This window comes from Ictalurus furcatus, chromosome 14, assembly GCF_023375685.1.
Source record: "Ictalurus furcatus strain D&B chromosome 14, Billie_1.0, whole genome shotgun sequence".
In the NCBI taxonomy this organism is placed as follows: domain Eukaryota; kingdom Metazoa; phylum Chordata; class Actinopteri; order Siluriformes; family Ictaluridae; genus Ictalurus; species Ictalurus furcatus.
The window spans coordinates 21188973-21207421 of record NC_071268.1 but is presented as its reverse complement, the minus strand read 5'-3'; the positions used below and the strand labels follow the sequence as shown (position 1 = coordinate 21207421).

General features: G+C 40.9%; 1 protein-coding gene across 1 annotated transcript in view; it reads left to right on the top strand.

The window, feature by feature from the left end:
* The window catches only part of tmem117 (transmembrane protein 117), a 54558-nt gene that overhangs the window by 25535 nt on the left and 10574 nt on the right, over nucleotides 1-18449 (top strand). The window contains exons 4-6 of the mRNA XM_053641840.1: nucleotides 12433-12532; nucleotides 15774-15871; nucleotides 17855-18014. Coding sequence (XP_053497815.1) covers nucleotides 12433-12532; nucleotides 15774-15871; nucleotides 17855-18014 — 358 coding nt within the window. The remainder of the gene's footprint in view (nucleotides 1-12432; nucleotides 12533-15773; nucleotides 15872-17854; nucleotides 18015-18449) is intronic.

Genomic DNA, 18449 nt, shown 5'->3' with positions numbered 1-18449 from the left:
CTTACTCTGAAGCTAATCAGCTAAAGTACTATTCCTTACTCAGAAGCTAATCAGCTTATATTATTTATTCAGACGTTAATCATCTAATATTCTTTATTCAGATGCTAATCAGATATCATTTACTCAGTCAGCTAGTATTCTTTACTCAGAATTTAATTCAGTGATATTAATTATGCTAAACAGCTAATATTATTTACTCAGAAGCTACATAGCTAATATTATTTACTCAGAAGCTAATTAGCGAATATTGTTTTCTCAGATGCTAATCAGCTAATACAAAATGAAATTCTTCTTGGTTTCATTAATCAGAGTGGCATTCCATCTCATTTTCCATGTGTTACTAATGCTACACTGCTTACTGATGCCTGCAGTCAGTGATTTTCAGACAGTGGTGATTTTTTTTTTCAGCATTAGCATGCCCAGGACAGGTTAGGTGAATGGATTATCCAGAGTCACCTCTTAAACAGGGTATTCATTAGATCATTTAAATATTGCAGTAGCCATTTTGGCTCCATAATCAAAAGGCAAGATGAATGTCCCACTTAGGGCCTGCCTTTTTGCCCGAGCCATGGTTTCACACTGATGTCTTCTGTATCTGAAGCAGCCCAGAACCAACAAGGGACTTGAAGATTGAGTGTGTTTGTGTGAGCGTTATGACCAAATCCATCACTCCAAGGTTACTCTCAGCTGACAGAAAACACACCGGTCATTAATGTACGCACGGCCTGATAGCCGTCACTTTGTTGTTTCTCAACCGAAAAACACACTCGATACCTTGTTGGCACGGCTTGTAAAATCCTTGGCTGTTTTAAATTAAATAAACGTTCTTATATATTTTAGATACATAAACTAACACAACATTGTAAGCCTCATACAGATTTTCTTTCAATAACATGTTAAGAAAATGTATTCCGGTAAAGCTAGCCGATCTGTTTCTTTTAGAATTGCCACAAACGTCCATTTTTAATACCTGGCCAACAAATGCCATGTGTTAATTGCTGAGGTCATTCTGGTATGACCAACTAATTTCTCGCACACTCTGAGCCATGACAGTGACATCCATCATATCCATTCGCTCTGATTGGCTGAGAGAGACAGGAAACAGGTCACTGCATATTAACGGTCAATAAAGAATCGATCTGTGAATGCAGAATGAAATGCATGAGTAGCCTACACAGTGTTATTTTTCAAAAATATTGCTGCTGTCTCGTGTCTTTGTGTGTGTGTGTGTGTGTGTTTTTTTCCCAAGCAGAGGCTAAGAACATGAGCTCATAGCCAATTGCAGTATAGTTTTTGTTGTGGTTTTTACAACAGCTCAATTGAATTTGGCCTAAGCACTGTTGTGTTACTGGTTCCCTCTGGTGGTATAAACTGCAGTTAATTCGCTTGGCACACATGGCTGCCGATGGGTGATGCTATGCCACAGCAGGCAAATATATCACGCACAGTGAGCGTCTCCTCGATCACAGAGCTCTTTCTCTTCTGAACTGGTTTCCCTCCTTAACCATGTTCTCTTTTCTCATCCTCTCCTTTTTCCCTCCGCATACTTTTTCGGCCCAACCTGTCAGGCACTCAGTGAGGAATTGTTATGCTCTGTCATGAGAAATTAATGTTTACACATGTGTAGACAGCAGACACGTGGGAAGCTCAGCATGCTTTCTACAGGAGATCTGCTGCAGACATGCTGCTGCACAGCTACTGCTGAGAGAGAGAGAGAGAGAGAGAGAGAGAGAGAGAGTGTTTTCCCTTCAAACACCTTTAATGGCACAATTGCTTTCACATTACTTAAATATGCTTCTGTGTTTTTGTAAAAATATACCAAGCACTAGTCAGACTAAATATTATAAAAGTAACACTTAGTTCAATGTATTAATTTCCCTCTTGTAATTATCAGCTTCTCTGATATGTTATCATGAGTCCGTTGATCTAACATCTGCGTTAGATCTTGTGACCTGTGCTCATTCATTTTGTTTCATTTTATTAGCCAGGGTTTGGGGGTTCAAATCCCGCCTCTGCCCAGTATGGGCGGGGTCTCCTTGTGCTTTGTGCGTTTCCTCCAAGTACTCTGGTTTCCTTCCGCATTGTAGTTTGATTGGTGTTTCCAAATTGTCTGTAGTGTGTGCAATCATGCCCTGCATTGGGTTGGCACCCCATCCAGGGTGTCCCATGCCTTCCAATCATTTGTCCCCAGGTTGTATGGTATAGGCTCCATGCTCCCCTACGACCCTGGGTAAATGGAAAATAGATGGCTGTATGGAATTCTCAGCACCTAAAAGCTGTGGCACGTGCAACTCTTTTCTGAATCCGGCCGCCTGGTGCACTATGCGCATGCGCTGAGGATGTGGACTGGCTGTTAATGCAATTTCCCATTCCATTTTTACTTATATAATGATTTTAACAATGGACAATTGTCACAAAGTAGCTTTAAAGATAGCTGGATATAGATTTTGATTTATTTCTAATGAGCAAACCAGAGACGGTGGGAAGGAAAGACTCCCTGAGATGACGTGAGGAAGAAACCTTAAGAGGAGCCCGACTCAAAAGGGAACCCATCCTACTGTATCACATCTGGGTGACAGTGGATAGTCAGAAAATAAATCTTTATTCTTCTACTACTGTGTACTACAGACAAGCAGCGCTATTTGTGTAGGAACGATCTTCGGTATAAGCATCAGGGTCATTTTTGATTTCAGTAGTTACTAGGAAATATTTTTAATAGGCACATCTATTCATATTCTTGAATGGCCGCTAGACAGTCTTCCTGGAAATCACTATTAAAACAGTGATCAAACTGTTATATAACTGTACGGCTTGCAGAACACAGTCGCCTCGCATTTAAACACTTCACTGAGCAAAAACGAAGATGCTAGTCAGACACAAATTGTGTTTGATACGAGCAGCAAGCGAACACCACAACTCAAAGCTGAAATGTTAGCCAAAGCCTTTCCACCTTTTCTGTGGAGGCAAACAACATTTTTCATCATAACAGGGGGATAAAGACTATGTCTGCATAAAGTCACCCCTCCCTGGGATTAAACTACCTGCTTAATTTCCATGCTCTGTATTAATGCATATAATTAGCTTGTCATACTTTTGAGGTAATTATATTAGTTGTTGCTTTTTAGCCTAGGTAATTGGACTTCCTGGCAATCAAAACAAGGGCCTGGGCAAACACATTGGAGTTTTCATTTTCCCAGTAGGCTAGCTAATGAATTTATAATTGATCCACCACTGTATGTTTCAGCACAATAACAAAAAAGGCTGTCAGTCAACATGTTTGAACATTTAGTGTATTCATTTTTTCCCCTCATGTAAACAGGTAAGCAAGTACGGAACAGATTTAATGTGGAAAGACGATGTCTTATTGGAGATTTATGGTAATGGTGCCATTTGTTTATTTCACAGTTTAGCTGTAGGTTTTATTCCTTCCAAGGGTGGCAGCATACACTCTGTCACAACTGTCATACTGTATACCTTTTCTGTTGTTTTTTTATGTCTGGTATTTTGGTAGATATTTGTTTCTTTGTTAATCTTTACTGTTTACTTTCTCAAGTGCCTTCTGTCATGTCGTATGCATTATGCATGTATGTACACGTATGCATTAACACTAAGTACCGCTGTGGCTGAGGTTTTGCATACCCTAATTTTAAGCTATCTTATGTGTGTGTGTGTGTGTGTGTGTGTGTGTGTGTGTGTGTGTCTGCGTCTTCCTGTCCCATCTCTCTTTTGTGTAAACGTTAGGGCTGTCTGTCTCACCTGCTGTCTTTCTCCTCAGACAGCATCTGTTGCCTCTCATCTCATCTCATTGATATTCTTTTATTCTCCGTGACCTTCCAGCCCGCAGGGGTGGGGTGGGGGGGGGTATTCGCCAAGCACCCCTCAACCACCAGCGCTGAAATCAAATTTCAGCTGAAGATGCGTCCTAATGCTTTCTCTTATATTGAATAAATCATATTACTGTCACACATAAGATTGCACCATAAATGTGCACGAGCAGTAGGAGTTTTATGTTTAAACCGCTTTAAAATCTCTTTTAAAAGAGATTGGAATAAGATAGCCATTGTTGTTAAAGAACAGTAAGCCATTAGAAAGAGCAGAAGCTTTTGTTCTTTCTAATGTAGCTTTATCTGGATTGGCTAAAAGATATTAGAAGTCATCTCAAGATAAAACCGCTCTTGATTGAATATAATAAAACGTCAGTGTTGAGGTTTAGCCAGGGGTTAAATTAGGGAGATAAGAAGGAAATGGAGCTCTCCCACATTTCCTTTATGTGAATGACAAGTGTGAATGAAAACATAAATGATAGGATTGTTGTAAAAGTGATAATGTGATACAGTTTCATACTCGTTCATATAGAAATGCTTTCGGTTCTTTTCAAGAGTGTAAAACTGTAAAATGCCATTAGTCAAGGCAGTGGTTAACTGCTGTGTATTAGGGATGGGCGATATGGATTTAAAACTTTATGAGGATATTTTCTGGTATTTATTGCAATAACAATATCAGTGACGATATAAATATAGTACCATTCACCACTGTTTTTAGCTACAAGTGATAGCTGTGATCTTGAGAGCCTCAGAAACACAAACACTGATCTAAAAGTAAAACTGATTTTCTGTAACCGAACCAGTTCCAGATTGTAGAGGCAGCTCCTCGTTTAGCGATAAACTCCTCCTCAGCTTCATGTCCGCCTTCCGCCGTACTTGTTTTCTCTCTGCACTAGAGCTGCGAATGGGTCGCATACCGTCTCACACAGAAATACGTCATCAGCGATGCTTTATTGTTATTATCGCGAGAAGACTAATTCTTATTGTGGGGAGAATTTCTACCGGTATATTGCAAACCATAAGATATCGCCCGTCCCTACTGTGTATATGTATATGTGTGCATTTCACTAGGTTAAACTAGGTCAAAAATTGAGAAACAAGAAAAACTGAAAAGTGTAGTTAGAAAAATGAAGCGTTATATATATATCAAAAACACATTCTGAATAATATTCATCAATGCTGTAACAGCAAGCGTGTGATTGAAATATTATACATTCTCCACATGGTGGAAATCTTATGCCTTGCACATAGATAATATTACAGTCTTTAGTGTCTAGTCTGACTAATAGCGGAATTACTGATATGAACACGTCTTGCCGTGCTCAGCCTGTCACACGGCGGCACTTAGTAGCTCATTCGGATTTGAGTCAGCGTCTGAGTGAACACCATCACGGGACAGTAACCTGCACTCGCTCTCTCATTCTGTCTCTGTCCATTTGCTTGTTCACTGAGACTGTCATATCAGTGAGGGGGGACAGCGAACAGTAGGTGCTGCTCATGGAGTAATCTTCAGGGAAAGAGTTAGACAGAGGAGGAGCCTCTCTCCTTTTCCCCATCTGAAGGCATGCGTTATGAGCATAAATCATTTGCTAATTAAGCAGTGTTATTTAATTAAGAACGCCCAGCGCATGGAGATCTCATTAATCACGCCCGATTTAGAGCCGTAGCGTGTCTGTGCCTGGTGGAGAGGGGGATCTTCATGGACCCAGTGACACATGTGCAAAGAGAGGGAGGGGGAGAGAGAGAGAGAGAGAGAGAAGAGGGAGAGGAGGAGTGAGAGGTTTACTAAGAAGGGTCTGAGTGATGGAGAGAAGGAGATGATAAGGAGGGGGATGATGGAGATGGAAGAAAGAGAACACGTGAGAAATAGAGCAATGAATAGAGCAGAAACAGATGTTGATGAGAGAGAGAAAGAGAGACAGAGTGGGTTTTTTTCACCCACTTTTCTCAGCTAGAGAAAGGAGGGCAAGGTAATGCACTAGAAGAGTCAGCGCTACATTAGTCAGAATCACAGTGTTGGTTCACTCCTGTTTGTTCCCTACATGAGCCACTTGTGTAGCTCTAACAGAACTCATCAGTGCTCGTATTCCGTGGTTTGAAGACCACCACCTCCAGTTCACAATCACTCATTCAGAGATATAGAGATGTATATAGAGTATATAGAAAGAGAGAGATAAACCATATTTTGTCTGCAGTTTATCTCTCCCCCATGCAGGGGCAGCTAGGGGCAGAATGGGTCAAATTTAACAAGGTCACTGGTGCCCTGAAGTGCTGAGCTTAAAATGTCTTGACCTACAAAATCTAAAACCCCATCTGGTGAAGGAATCGTTGTTTCTGCTCCCAGTCCCAAGGTGATAAAAGTAGCCAATGTTTTTTAACTGGTGTAAAGCTGTATTCTTTTTAAAGCACTGTTATACGAAATGGACACCAAATGGACACTTGCTATTGCACAATCGATGGAATTGATTAGACAGTGGAAAGGCACATGTGTAGCGCAACACAACTACAATTATGATGCTAGATGTGATATGAAAGCATCTTGTGTTCTCTGAGTGTGACTAAACTGGGACCTAGATTCACCCAGGACTACTTCTCCGCACAAAACAGTAGCACTAACTAGGCCAGTGGGCAGGGCCAAAGCAGAGGAGGCGTGGCTCAGGAGGAGCAATTGTTACCGTGACAACCAGGGTGGGTCCCATGGGAATAGCAGATATACATACATACAGCTAGAGCTATACATCAAGAATGTCAAAGTGTATCTGGGTGAAAAAGTGTGTGTGTGTGTGTGTGTGTGTGTGTGTGTGTGTGTGTGTGTGTGTGTGCAAGAAAGAGAGTAATGGTACGTTCACAAATACAGCGATTTTATCGCTGCAAGTCGCCAGTCGCTGTACTATAAAGTCGCCAGTAGGCGTTCCTACTACTGGTTGCCATAGTAACATGGGTGGCGCAACTAACAGTCCACGTTTGATAACAAACCAGTTTTCTTGCCGCTAAAATGAAACATCCTGGAGGGAGAGCGATCTATTATAAAATTCACCAGTGTATATATGCATCATATCGTACGACATGAAGAGCAATTTGTGCTCTTTGCCATTGCAGCCATCCTTCTGCGGCAAAAGTGCAAGCGCCAATTAGCTTACTGTAGCTTAGCTTATCAGTTTATCTTAGTGCACTTACGGCAAAATAATAATAATAAAACACTCACTTTTTTTTGCAATTCAGCAAAATCCCGGTGTAGCTCATATCTCAGTAAGTGAGCTTCACCATCAGGGTGTCATTCACTATGTGTTCGATGGTGACCAGAAGCCAGACCGCAGCTCTTAGGCCGTGGCCTCTGTGTTTCCTGGGTGAAGTGTCCGGCTTGGTGCTGCTCGTTCCCGGGCGATGAAGCAATGACACGCCGGACACTTCACCCAAGATAGGAGCTACACTTGGGTATTGCTCGATTGCAACAAAAAGTGAGTGTTTCATTTTTATTTATTTATTTATTTATTTACTTACTTACTTATTTGCTTGCTATAAACCCGCTAAGATCCTAAGCTAAGCTAAGCTAAGCTACTGCCATAATGGCACTGCTTCTTCTAGTGAGCACCGGAGGCTACGGATCAAGTGCGCTCTACTGTCTTCACTCCCATTGGTAGTCGCTGCACCAAGTTGCTCCAAATTTGCATAAAGTTAAACTTTTCTCAGCTTTCAAAGTCACTGGACACGCCCATATCTAGTCGCCAATGGTCGCTGTCGCTCATGTTGCCGGAAGTCGCTAGCTCTAGTTGCAAATGAGTGATCTAGGGTCACTTTGTCATTGCGAGTCGCTGTATGTGTGAACCTACCTTAAAGGAGCGACACTATCGCAGTCCACAGGATCCTGAATTACAACCCAATATTCCCATCACAGTATGGGTTTAACAGCAGGGGTTATCATAAATTACATTGTTTCCGCTCTGTTAGCTGTCAGTTTTTATGTTAAACATTTCTCATAAAACTCCTCATGACACTTCTAAATATTGCAGTCTGTCCAAATCCCCTTGGGGAAGAGCAAAAAAAAATCCCTCTGTGTTAATTTATTTTTGATTTGAGTTTAAATATTTAGTGACTAATTGCTTTTCATAAATGGTGTTAAACGCATCTCTGTGCAGTGGCTGATTGGAATTATAAATACAGCAGGTGCCTGTGATAATGAGATATTGATATTCACACTAGGTTCATTCGGACCTGTTCAACTCTGACTTGTTCGTTTTTTTTTTATTGCATTCATTATGCAGTGGATACTTCATGCTCAGTTTCTGTGCTTCTCTAAAGAGCTTCGAGGAGCCCGGGATCATCGACGAGGGCTTCAGAGATTTTCTGAACCGAGAAGGTATCGTGTTGATGGAAAATATTGTTCAACTAGCTGCACTAGGGCTCCATGGAGATCCCTTTCGGTGGAGCATAGAAGAACCCTGAGACACCACATAGCTATTTTAATTGGAAGCCAAGTGATTGGGTTGCATGTTCACCAATGCATTTTCACTAGTGTTACCAGATGGTAATATGCCCCCTTGAAATCAAGTGGAGGATATTTACACTAAATGTAGAGTCCTATCATGTTGTGATGCTATCAAGCAAAGACAATTAACGAGAAGCCTTTAATTACCATAATTCAGTTGATCTCTTCAGCATGTGACTAGGCTTTATGAGTGAGAGCTCTGCAGCATCAGGCACCAGGCTCGAGACTGAAGAATTAGCACATGCATATTAATGTGGATGGCTAGAGTCCTCTATGCCCAGGAGCCTATTGTACAAGTGGTGTATGATGTGCTTGGACGGACTACACAAGAATACGTAAGAATCATTTATAATCTTGTCACGACCATGATCTATTGAGGAAAGAGAACGCTCAACTTCTTTTCCCAAGTGAAAAAATGCTAAAGGGTCATAGATTGACTATGCAATTTTTGCAATTTCTCACGGTGCTGGGTCCTCTTTCCAGTAGATCCCCTGTACTGGGCCTGATTTCCATGAACCTAAGCTCTGGAGGTTATAATTAGTGTTAAGGGCCTTAAGCAAAGTGCTACTTTGTATATGCATCTTAACACACTCCCAAAGGGCTGCCGTGTTGTTGTTTAGTGGATAACCACAACGTTATGGTAATTTCTCTTTCTTTATTCTCACTAGTGGGGTAAACTCATTCAGCAGGAACCATATGTAATGGGTGGACTTTTGGTCTGCTGTATTGTAAAGAGAGTAGCATTATGACATGATATTATAGAGGTTTATAGCAGGTTCTGATACAGGGATATAGGTTATATTTGCACATTGCTTACTGACTGACTGACTGACTAGTTTTCCATTGTTGAAATGTCACGGGACTCCCAAGTGGCGCCAGAAAAAAGCATTCACCCTGTCATTGGGAGATCGCAAGTTCAAATCCTGACTGGCTGTGCTGTCTGGGTGGAAGGGCTGACATTACTCTCCCCTGTCAATCAAAGCCACTCTAACCAAACGTGGTCATCTGTGAGCTCTCGTTTGTTCCAGAGGGTAGTTAGTGCTTTGCTCTGATTGTTCCACTGCCCTGTGACGCAGCATTTGACGTAGTTTGAAAAGATGTGGCTTCACGTGTCTCAGAGGAAGCTTGTGTTAACCTTCACCAGTCCTGGTTGATAGCTGTCATGTAATAGGCGATGCTTCTTAGTATTTGGTGCCCTAGACTATCACCAAACTAACAGGATACTGCTTTAAACATAGTAAACAGGTTTTAGAGGTCAATGAGATATGGATTTTTTTAAGCATTACTTACCTATGTTACATTACTTTGCAACGCACTACTCTCGGGCCTCCCAGCCAGCTCCATCAAACCCCTTCAGATGATTCAGAATGCAGCAGCACGCCTCATCTTCAATCAGCCCAAGAGAACCCATGTCACACCCCTCTTCATCTCCCTCCACTGACTTCCTGTAGCCGCCCGTATCAAATTCAAGACCTTTATGCTCATGTACAAGACCTTGTCTGGAACAGCACCCTCCTACTTCAACACTCTCCTGAAGGCTTACGTTCCCTCACGCAATCTGCAATCGATTAATGACTGACGCTTAATAGTGCCAACTCAGCGTGGCTCAAGGTCCCTTTCCAGAACCTACACACTAACTGTCCCTCAGTGGTGGAATGAACTTCCAACTTCAATCCGGACCGCAGAATCTGTCACTATCTTCAAAAAACAGCTAAAGACCCATCTCTTCCGTGAACACTTAACTAACCCCTGTAAAAAAATAAAAATAAATAAAAAGCACCTTACTCTGGCACTTACACCTCTACTCTGTGCACTTTGCTTCTTCATCCATCCATCCATCCATCTTCTACCGCTTACTCCTTCTTCAGGGTCACGGGGGAACCTGGAGCCTATCCCAGGGAGCATCGGGCACAAGGCGGGGTACAACCTGGACAGGGTGCCAGTCCATCGCAGGGCACAATCACATACACACTCACACACCCATTCATACACTACGGACACTTTAGACACGCCAATCAGCCTACCATGCATGTCTTTGGACTGGGGGAGGAACCTTTGCTTCTTCTAGAACTCAATTAACGATCTTGTATGGTAACAATACTTGTATTTTTCTCTGCATGATATATCGCTTTGCTTGTATTTCCTCATCTGTAAGTCACTTTGGATAAAAGCATCTGCTAAATGAATAAATGTAAATTTAAATGTATGTTAAAAGATATCTGAATGTGTGCACCACAATGTCAGTACCAGTTTAGAGAAACTCAGAGGGTAAATCAGTTCCTCCTGCACATCTTGTCTGAAACAGGGTTAGCGTAGCAGCAGTGGTATATTTGACAGAGATGGTCAGGTGCTGGCTGAATGCAGTTTTACACTAAATATGCCTAACTCAGATGTCTATGTTGCTCATGCTAAAAACTTTTCCAAGTCCTGCTTTTTTGCTATGGTTAGTTACGGTGATGGGGGGCACGGTGGCTTAATGGTCAGCACGTTTGCCTTGCACCTTCCGGTTGGGGTTCAATTTCCCCCCGTTCTCCCCGTTCTTCAGAGGTTTCCTCCCCCAGTCCAAAGACACGCGTTGTAGGCTGATTGGAATTTCCAAATCGTCTATAGTGTGTGAATGGGTGTGTGTGCGATTGTGCCCTGCGATGGGTTGGCACCCCATCCAGAGTGTCCCCAAGTGTCCTGGGATAGGCTCCAGTCTCCCTGCAACCCTGTGTAGGATAAGCAGGACAGGACATGGATGGATGTATAGTTACGGTGATGTGAATGTCACACTGATCAACTGCTGGGAAGTCCTGGGAAAACTAGCTTTGCCTATTTCTCTTTAAATAAGTCCACTGTGTGTGGTTTGTGTGTGCTTCATGTGTGTGTGTGTGTGGGAGAGAGAGAGAGATAGAGAGAGAGAAACTTAAAAAGTACTTAAAAAGTACTTTGAATTGAATTGAATTGAGAGAGTGAGCAGGGTTTTTTGAGGAACCGAGGGAAATATTGCGCTGATGTTTTGGCACACAGAACTTCCTTCATTAGACCACTTGAATTGGTACTGCATTAAAATTTCAGCCTTTATGAATAAGTCAAAATCCCAGGCTTTAATCACGTGGTATGGGGTAGACAAATTTTAAGGGAGATCTTTTCGAAAAATGCTCCACCTCTTGCTAGAAGCCTGTATGCCGTTTAAGTGTGACGCAGGGACATGGACAGAGTGCTTCAGATTTATCGATCAGAATATGTGTCCTCGGTGAAGGACTCCCCATGGGATCGTTATAGTGACTGGCAGTGTTCCAGATCCAGAAGATGTTCTAAAGTGTCTTAACAGTGTGACAAATCTGCATCCTAATCACGCAGGTTTTATGCACAAGCAAAGTGTGCTGATCAGCATCCATACCTCTTGCGTCTATTCATTCCTAAACAATGGAATACAGATGCACTTAACACACCATGCATACCTAACGACGGACACCGATGGCAGTTTGCCAGTTGTTTGATGCAATACGGTGTTTGTACAGTGAGTCACATGAATGAATAAAGAGAAAATGAGTGTGGTGTAAGGTGTGTTGTTGAATAATAATCACATTGCCAGCTCTTTCTTTAATGGCTGAGTGGATGTAATGCTCTGCTATGGGGAGGAAATGTCAGCTAATGGAAACAGGAAGGGACAGATAATTGGCATTCATTAAGATGAGAGCCCATTAAAGCAGTCTGTGTTCGTTAATAGGATAATGACATTAGTACTTTAGCGCTGGGAGCGAGACGGGAGGATGCAGGATCAGCGGCGTTCCTTCCGTCATCTTCAGCACATCCATGGAACCGCAAGTTCCCTGTCTCTGGTTATTTTCAGGTTAATTTTATTAGTTCTTGTCTTCTAATGGCCAAGATTAAGCTACAGTCAGGGTGGAGTGTTTTATTCTGTGTGATTGTGAACTCAACTAAAGAGGCAATGTCTGATTCTACACTTGAAATGTTTGGGTTTTTTTTTTTCTTTTTGTGTGTGGAAGAAAATGGAAAGCGATCAAGTGTGACAGCCAACATCATGACACTTCATGACTGTTTGTGGCCTTTTTTCCATGTACTTTTCATAAATCTTCTATATTCCTCACCTCCTCTCCCTCCCTGTGTCTGCAGTGCTCACATGGTCACGGAGTACATGGGCATAAGGAATGAGAGCTTTATGAAAATGGCTGCCGTTGGTACGTGGATGGGAGACTTTGTGACTGCGTGGATGGTAAGCTGGTTTTCAGTTACACCTCTGTATTTTGCTCAATAAACATAAACATAATATTACATGCCAGATCACATAAAACATTGCAGTTGCTTTGAAAGCCAACCTTGCACACTTTCCAGTGTTCTTCTAGTGGAATAACTGGGTGTTTGTTGCTGATGAGATTTTGCACTCTGATGGGTGATGTGAACATTATCCGAAGCAGCTGGCCCGTATCTACAGGATTTTATGCATTGTGCTGCTGCCACATGATTGGATGATTAGATAATTGCATGAATGAGTAGGTGTAAAGGTGTTCCTAATAAAGGGCTCTGTGAGTGTAGGATGGCTTTCACTGCACTTAAATCATCACATTGTGTACAATTAACCTGGATTATATATAGAGGTGCATCTCAAAAAATTTGAATATCGTGGAACTTTCATGTATTCTAGATTCATTACACATAAAGTGAAATATTTCAAGTCTTTTTTTGTTTTAATTTCGATGATTACGGCTTACAGCTCATGGAAATCAAAAATCCAGTATCTCAAAATATTACAATAAAGAATTTATAATACAGAAATGTCAACCTTCTGAAAAGTATGTTCATTTATGCACTCAATACTCGGTCAGAGCTCCTTTTGCACAAATTCCTGCATCAATGCGGCATGGCATGGAGGCAATCAGCCTGTGGCACTGCTGAGGTGTTCTGGAAGCCCAGGTTGCTTTGATAGCGACCTTCAGCTCGTCTGTATAGTTGGGTCTGGTGTCTCTCATAGATTCTCTATGGGGTTCAGGTCAGGCGAGTCGGCTGGCCAATCAAGCACAGTAATACCATGGTCAGCAAACCAGTTACCAGTAGTTTTAGCACTGTGGGCAGGTGCCAAGTCCTGCTGGAAAAGGAAATCAGCGTTTCCATAAAGCTCGTCAGCAGATGGAAGCATGAAGTGCTCTAAAATCTCCTGGTAGACGCTGCATTGACTCTCGACTTGAGAAAACACAACCAACCGCCAACACCAGCAGATGACATGGCACCCAAATCATCACTGACTGTGGAAACTTCACACTGGACTTCAAGCTACTTGGATTCTGTGCCTCTCCACTCTTCCTGCAGACTCTGGCACCTTGATTTCCAAATGAAATGCACAATTTACTTTCATCTTCCCCATGATTGTGATTATGTGTACTGAATCAGACTGAGAGATTAAAGGCTCAGGAAACCTTTGCAGGTGTTTTGAGTTCATTATCTGATTAGAGCTCTTCTCAGGTTGACATTTCTGTATTATAAATTCTTTATTTTAATGTTTTGAGATACTGGATTTTTGATTTCCATGAGCTGTAAGCCGTAATCATCAAGATTAAAACAAAAAAAAGGCTTTAATATTTCACTTTATGTGTAATGAATCTAGAATATAAGAAAGTTCCACTTTTTGAATTAAATTGCAGGAAAAAAAAAACTTTTCCACGATATTCTAATTTTTTGAGATGCACTTGTAAACTTATACCATGCATTTATAACCTAATGACAGTTATGCAAAACCATCAGATCATGTGTCAGAATTATTTCTACATTCATGCACTTCTATTTTTATTTCTTGTTTAACAGGGGAAAAAAGTTTTTAAATATATATTCACTTATGTATTTCAGTGAAGAAAGTACTAGCTCCTTCTTATACCATGAAATCAGAAGAACTCAAGAAAAAAAAAAAAGTGTGTTTAATGAGGTTTATACTTGATCACAAGCAAGAGTCATTCTGAGTCACACACAAGCGTGCCGTGCCCATGTCTCCTGTCTTGTCTCAGCTGGGTTAGGGATCCTGGGGGACAGAAATGTCTTTAGAGGATGAGTAGCCCCATCAGTTTGGGCTGTTTATGTGTGTGTCCGTGTGACAGTGTGTTTGTGTATGCATAAATGTGTAGGTGTGTGGGTGTGGATGGGCTCAGCTTTGACAACCCTATGCTGCCTACATTACATTAGTATGCCTGACAGGAAGGGAGAGAAAAGAGTTAGAGGAAGAGTGAGAGATACAGTGAGAGAGAGAAGAGAAAGAGCAAACAGCCTCTGAAAGTGCTGAATCGAAACGTTGCAAGGCTTTTTTCGTTCTATTAATTCAGCACAGCTCTTTCTTAACGACCTCCCTTTCTCCTCTGTGGGGTTTTGCCTTTTTTTATTTGGGTGGGGTGGGGGGTGGTATGTGTCATGGTCCAAGGAGGACACACACACACACACACACACACAGGCGGTTTCACACTGTTGGCCATAGCACAGAGATTTGATGCCAGTCTCTCCCCAGTGAGGAGACATGCTGTGCTCTTGCCTCAGGGCACACTAATCTATCGACACGCTAACCTTGGACAAAATGTGTCATCCTGAAAAGGCCAGATTTGCATAGAAAAAGAGAGAAGCAGAGGGAGACAGGACCGGAGAGGATAGAGAGGCGGCTGAGTTTAATTACTTTTACTGATTCCTCACGGGTGATATTTTTTCCCAAACAGCAGTAAACTTTGACAGCAAAAGCGTGCTCCGACTATGAAATCCGTCTACGGGGAACTCGATTGTCTGACTTTTAGAAAAAAGCAAGAGGGAAAACAATGAATTAAAAAGTACTGTCAGTTGTATTATGTCTCTGTTTGCTAACATTCCTATGGTGGATGCACCAAAATAATAGTTGATCTATTTTCTGTCTTGATTTCTTCCATATATCCATCTGCTGATTTCAGTGCTTAAGAATTAAAAAATGCAATGACCCAAATTTGAAATCCAACATGGTTCTGCTGCTTTTATACACCAATATTTGAAGCTGCATACAGTATATTTAAAGCAGTTAACAGCACAGGAAAGATAATGGTGTGTATCCATATCCATGTCAGTGTAAGGTAAGAGCACGACTTGTACCCAGTTTTGAGTAGAAATAAAATGAAAACTAAATAAATAAATAAAATAATTTAGCTTCTTTCTAGAAAAAAAAACATTTGAAATATGCAACATTTTCTGTTCTATTAACAATTATTAATAGGTGAAATGTCGAGAAATAGGCTTAATATTTTTGTTTGTTTTAAAATGATCTCATGATAAGAAGCATGAGATGAACATTATACAGTATATTCAATATGTTTATAATTGCTAAGACGTACATTTCTGTACCGAACTGTTATGACATGTACTAAGCATAGTTTCATCAGATTTGCACAGAATTACCAACACTGATCCATCTCTCTCTCTCTCTCTCTCTCTCTCTCTCTCTCTCGCTCTCTTTCTGTCAGGTGACAGACATGATGCTGCAGGACTCACTGTACCCGGACTGGGGACGAACAGCTCGTCGCTTCTGGAAACAGGGCAACAACAGAATCGTGCTGTTCTGGTGAGCTACAGGATGATTCTCTCCCTCAGGTGATGGATTTCTGGGGAAATCATGACAGCCATGTCAAATCAACAGGCAGCAGCGTGTGAGATACTATTATTTCTGTAAGCCAGTTGGAGGATGTTTACTGAAAAAGGGCCACTGTAGCCTGTAATAAACGTTTGGTGCATTTGTGTGGGTTTGTGCATGTACATGTGAAGAACTTTAATGATAGTAAATCAGCGTGCATACTCCTTTCAACAGCACAGAAGTTTCCTCAGAAGTTTAACGTGTTGCTTTAAAGCAACAGTTCAAGGAACTTCTTATACAAGTTCTACACTAACCTCAAATCAAATGAGAAATGTTTGGTAAATGATTTTTATGGCTAACCAATGCTGATACGAAGTATGGAAACTATGACCAGTGATTAATTTATAAAACGGATCGTTTTGGTTCGGACATCTGATTGGCTGAGCCATGTTCGAAGTCATTATAAAATCCCCGATATACACATACACACCAATGTCCGCATCAAAAGAACTGAACTCTGTATTAATGCGCCAGGTTTGAAACCAATAAAACCTTTACACTTAAGACATTATTCTGTCCATGAATTGCCCTAATATTTGTCTGTTATGTTGCTTAGCAACCAAAGCATACATTTACTGTAAAGGCATTGCATAGTGGAAGAATTGTTTATTGTGAATAGTATTAATGATAAATGAAATTTATTATATATTTTATATATGCATTATTAAAGAACCCTCAACCCCGGAGGTGTGTGGCAAACGTGCTAACCACTAAGCCACCATGGCCATATATATATATATATATATATATATATATATATATATATATATATATATATATATATATATGTATATGTATGTATGTATGTATGTATGTATGTATGTATGTATATATATATATATATGTATGTGTAATTGAGGCAGCATGATGCTACTTGGTGGTGAATGGATTCCATTATTTATCAGTCTGTTACTTTAGCCTTGTAGCTCCTGGCTGATCAACTATATTTGAAGTAATTGGACAATAGGTGCTAATTAGATTTTCCCCCAAACCTTTCCTTTAACTAGACATTGGGATGGTTAGAGCATGGCTTAATTCCAAGCATTAGTCATTAGTCAGGACATTTTAGATTTCTCCTGCCATCTGGTGCAGCATTTGACAGTTCCAGTTTCGAGGGTTTCTCTGTCTCAGCTCCTGATTGTCAGCTGACTGGTGTTACAGCAGAGAAGTGCAGTGCATTGTAGGAAAAGGAAACTGGTCAAGTATAATGTGAAATAGGTGAAGCCGTGGGTCTTCGCTGTGAAGATTATGAAGATTTTTATCTCACGTTGGAGTCACAGCCAGGTCTCAGTGTAACAGTTCAAATGACTGAAGCGTGTACAAAAGCTGTTTGGTTGTTCAGCATCGTAGAGTAGCTCATAATACTTGGTGAAGGAACAAGACCTGATAACAAATGAGCAATACTATATTTTCATTATTCTCTTTACTTCCATAGATTTGTTTCGTAGACTTCCTGCATATCCTCTTCTTAACTAAACTCAGATCTGCATGCATTTTGTCATGTAACTGATGATATTGCATTCAAACAGACCGGGGGGGTGCTTATGGGGTTGGGGGTGTTGGTAGTGTATTTAATGCTTAACTGAAAATTGCAAATTGTATGCAAGGGTAAGTAGTTGTACGTTTGTGTTTTTCATAATGAGATTTCATTAAGCTTTCGTTTATTACGCTGCGCTAGCTTTTGATTTCCTCTAACTGTTGCATACAAAATTAATTCAGGCCTAAATTTCTAATGAACAGCAGGAAGTGGGAGATCAAAGACTATATCAGTTCTCTTTTTTTTTCTTCTCTTTTTTACAAGAATAACCGCATATTAACAAAGAACTTACATTTAAAATTTCACCGCATCATCAGGAAACTTACACAATTTGCTCTCTCTCTCTCTCTCTCTCTCTCTTTCTCTTTCTCTCTCAGGACAGTGCTGTTTTCCCTGACCTCTGTGGTGGTATTGGTTATTAGTACAGATTGGATTAGTTGGGATAATCTAAACCGAGGGTTCTTACCTAGCGATGAAGTGTCTCGAGCCTTCCTCGCCTCCTTTATTCTTGTCTTCGACCTCCTCATTGTCATGCAGGTGAAGCACTGCCCTCTCTGATGACCATTTAACTCTTATATCCTTCTGCTTTCCTCTCGCTTTGTCTTGTCTTCTCCTTGACTCCCTCTTTTTCCCCTCCCTTTCTCTCTCTATCCACTTTATGCTCTCTGAAACAGTTTTATTTTTGTGCATTTTTTGAGGATCTCAATGATCACAATCCAGTGTATGTGTTTCTGGCATTGTGTTTGAGTTTTCTGATTCATGTATAAGGGTGGATTGCTATAGTGTGTCACTAATTTATGTGCATGATAATGTCCCAGTATACTTGAATATTTACATTACGTTTTGACTGGAAGGATGTTTTTGGAAACCTGTATTATATAATGAATACTCAATGCTATTGTGCTAAGTAAAGTGGGATTAAATTCATAATGTCACCTGAAAGTATTAGCATTTACACTACCATTAAAAATT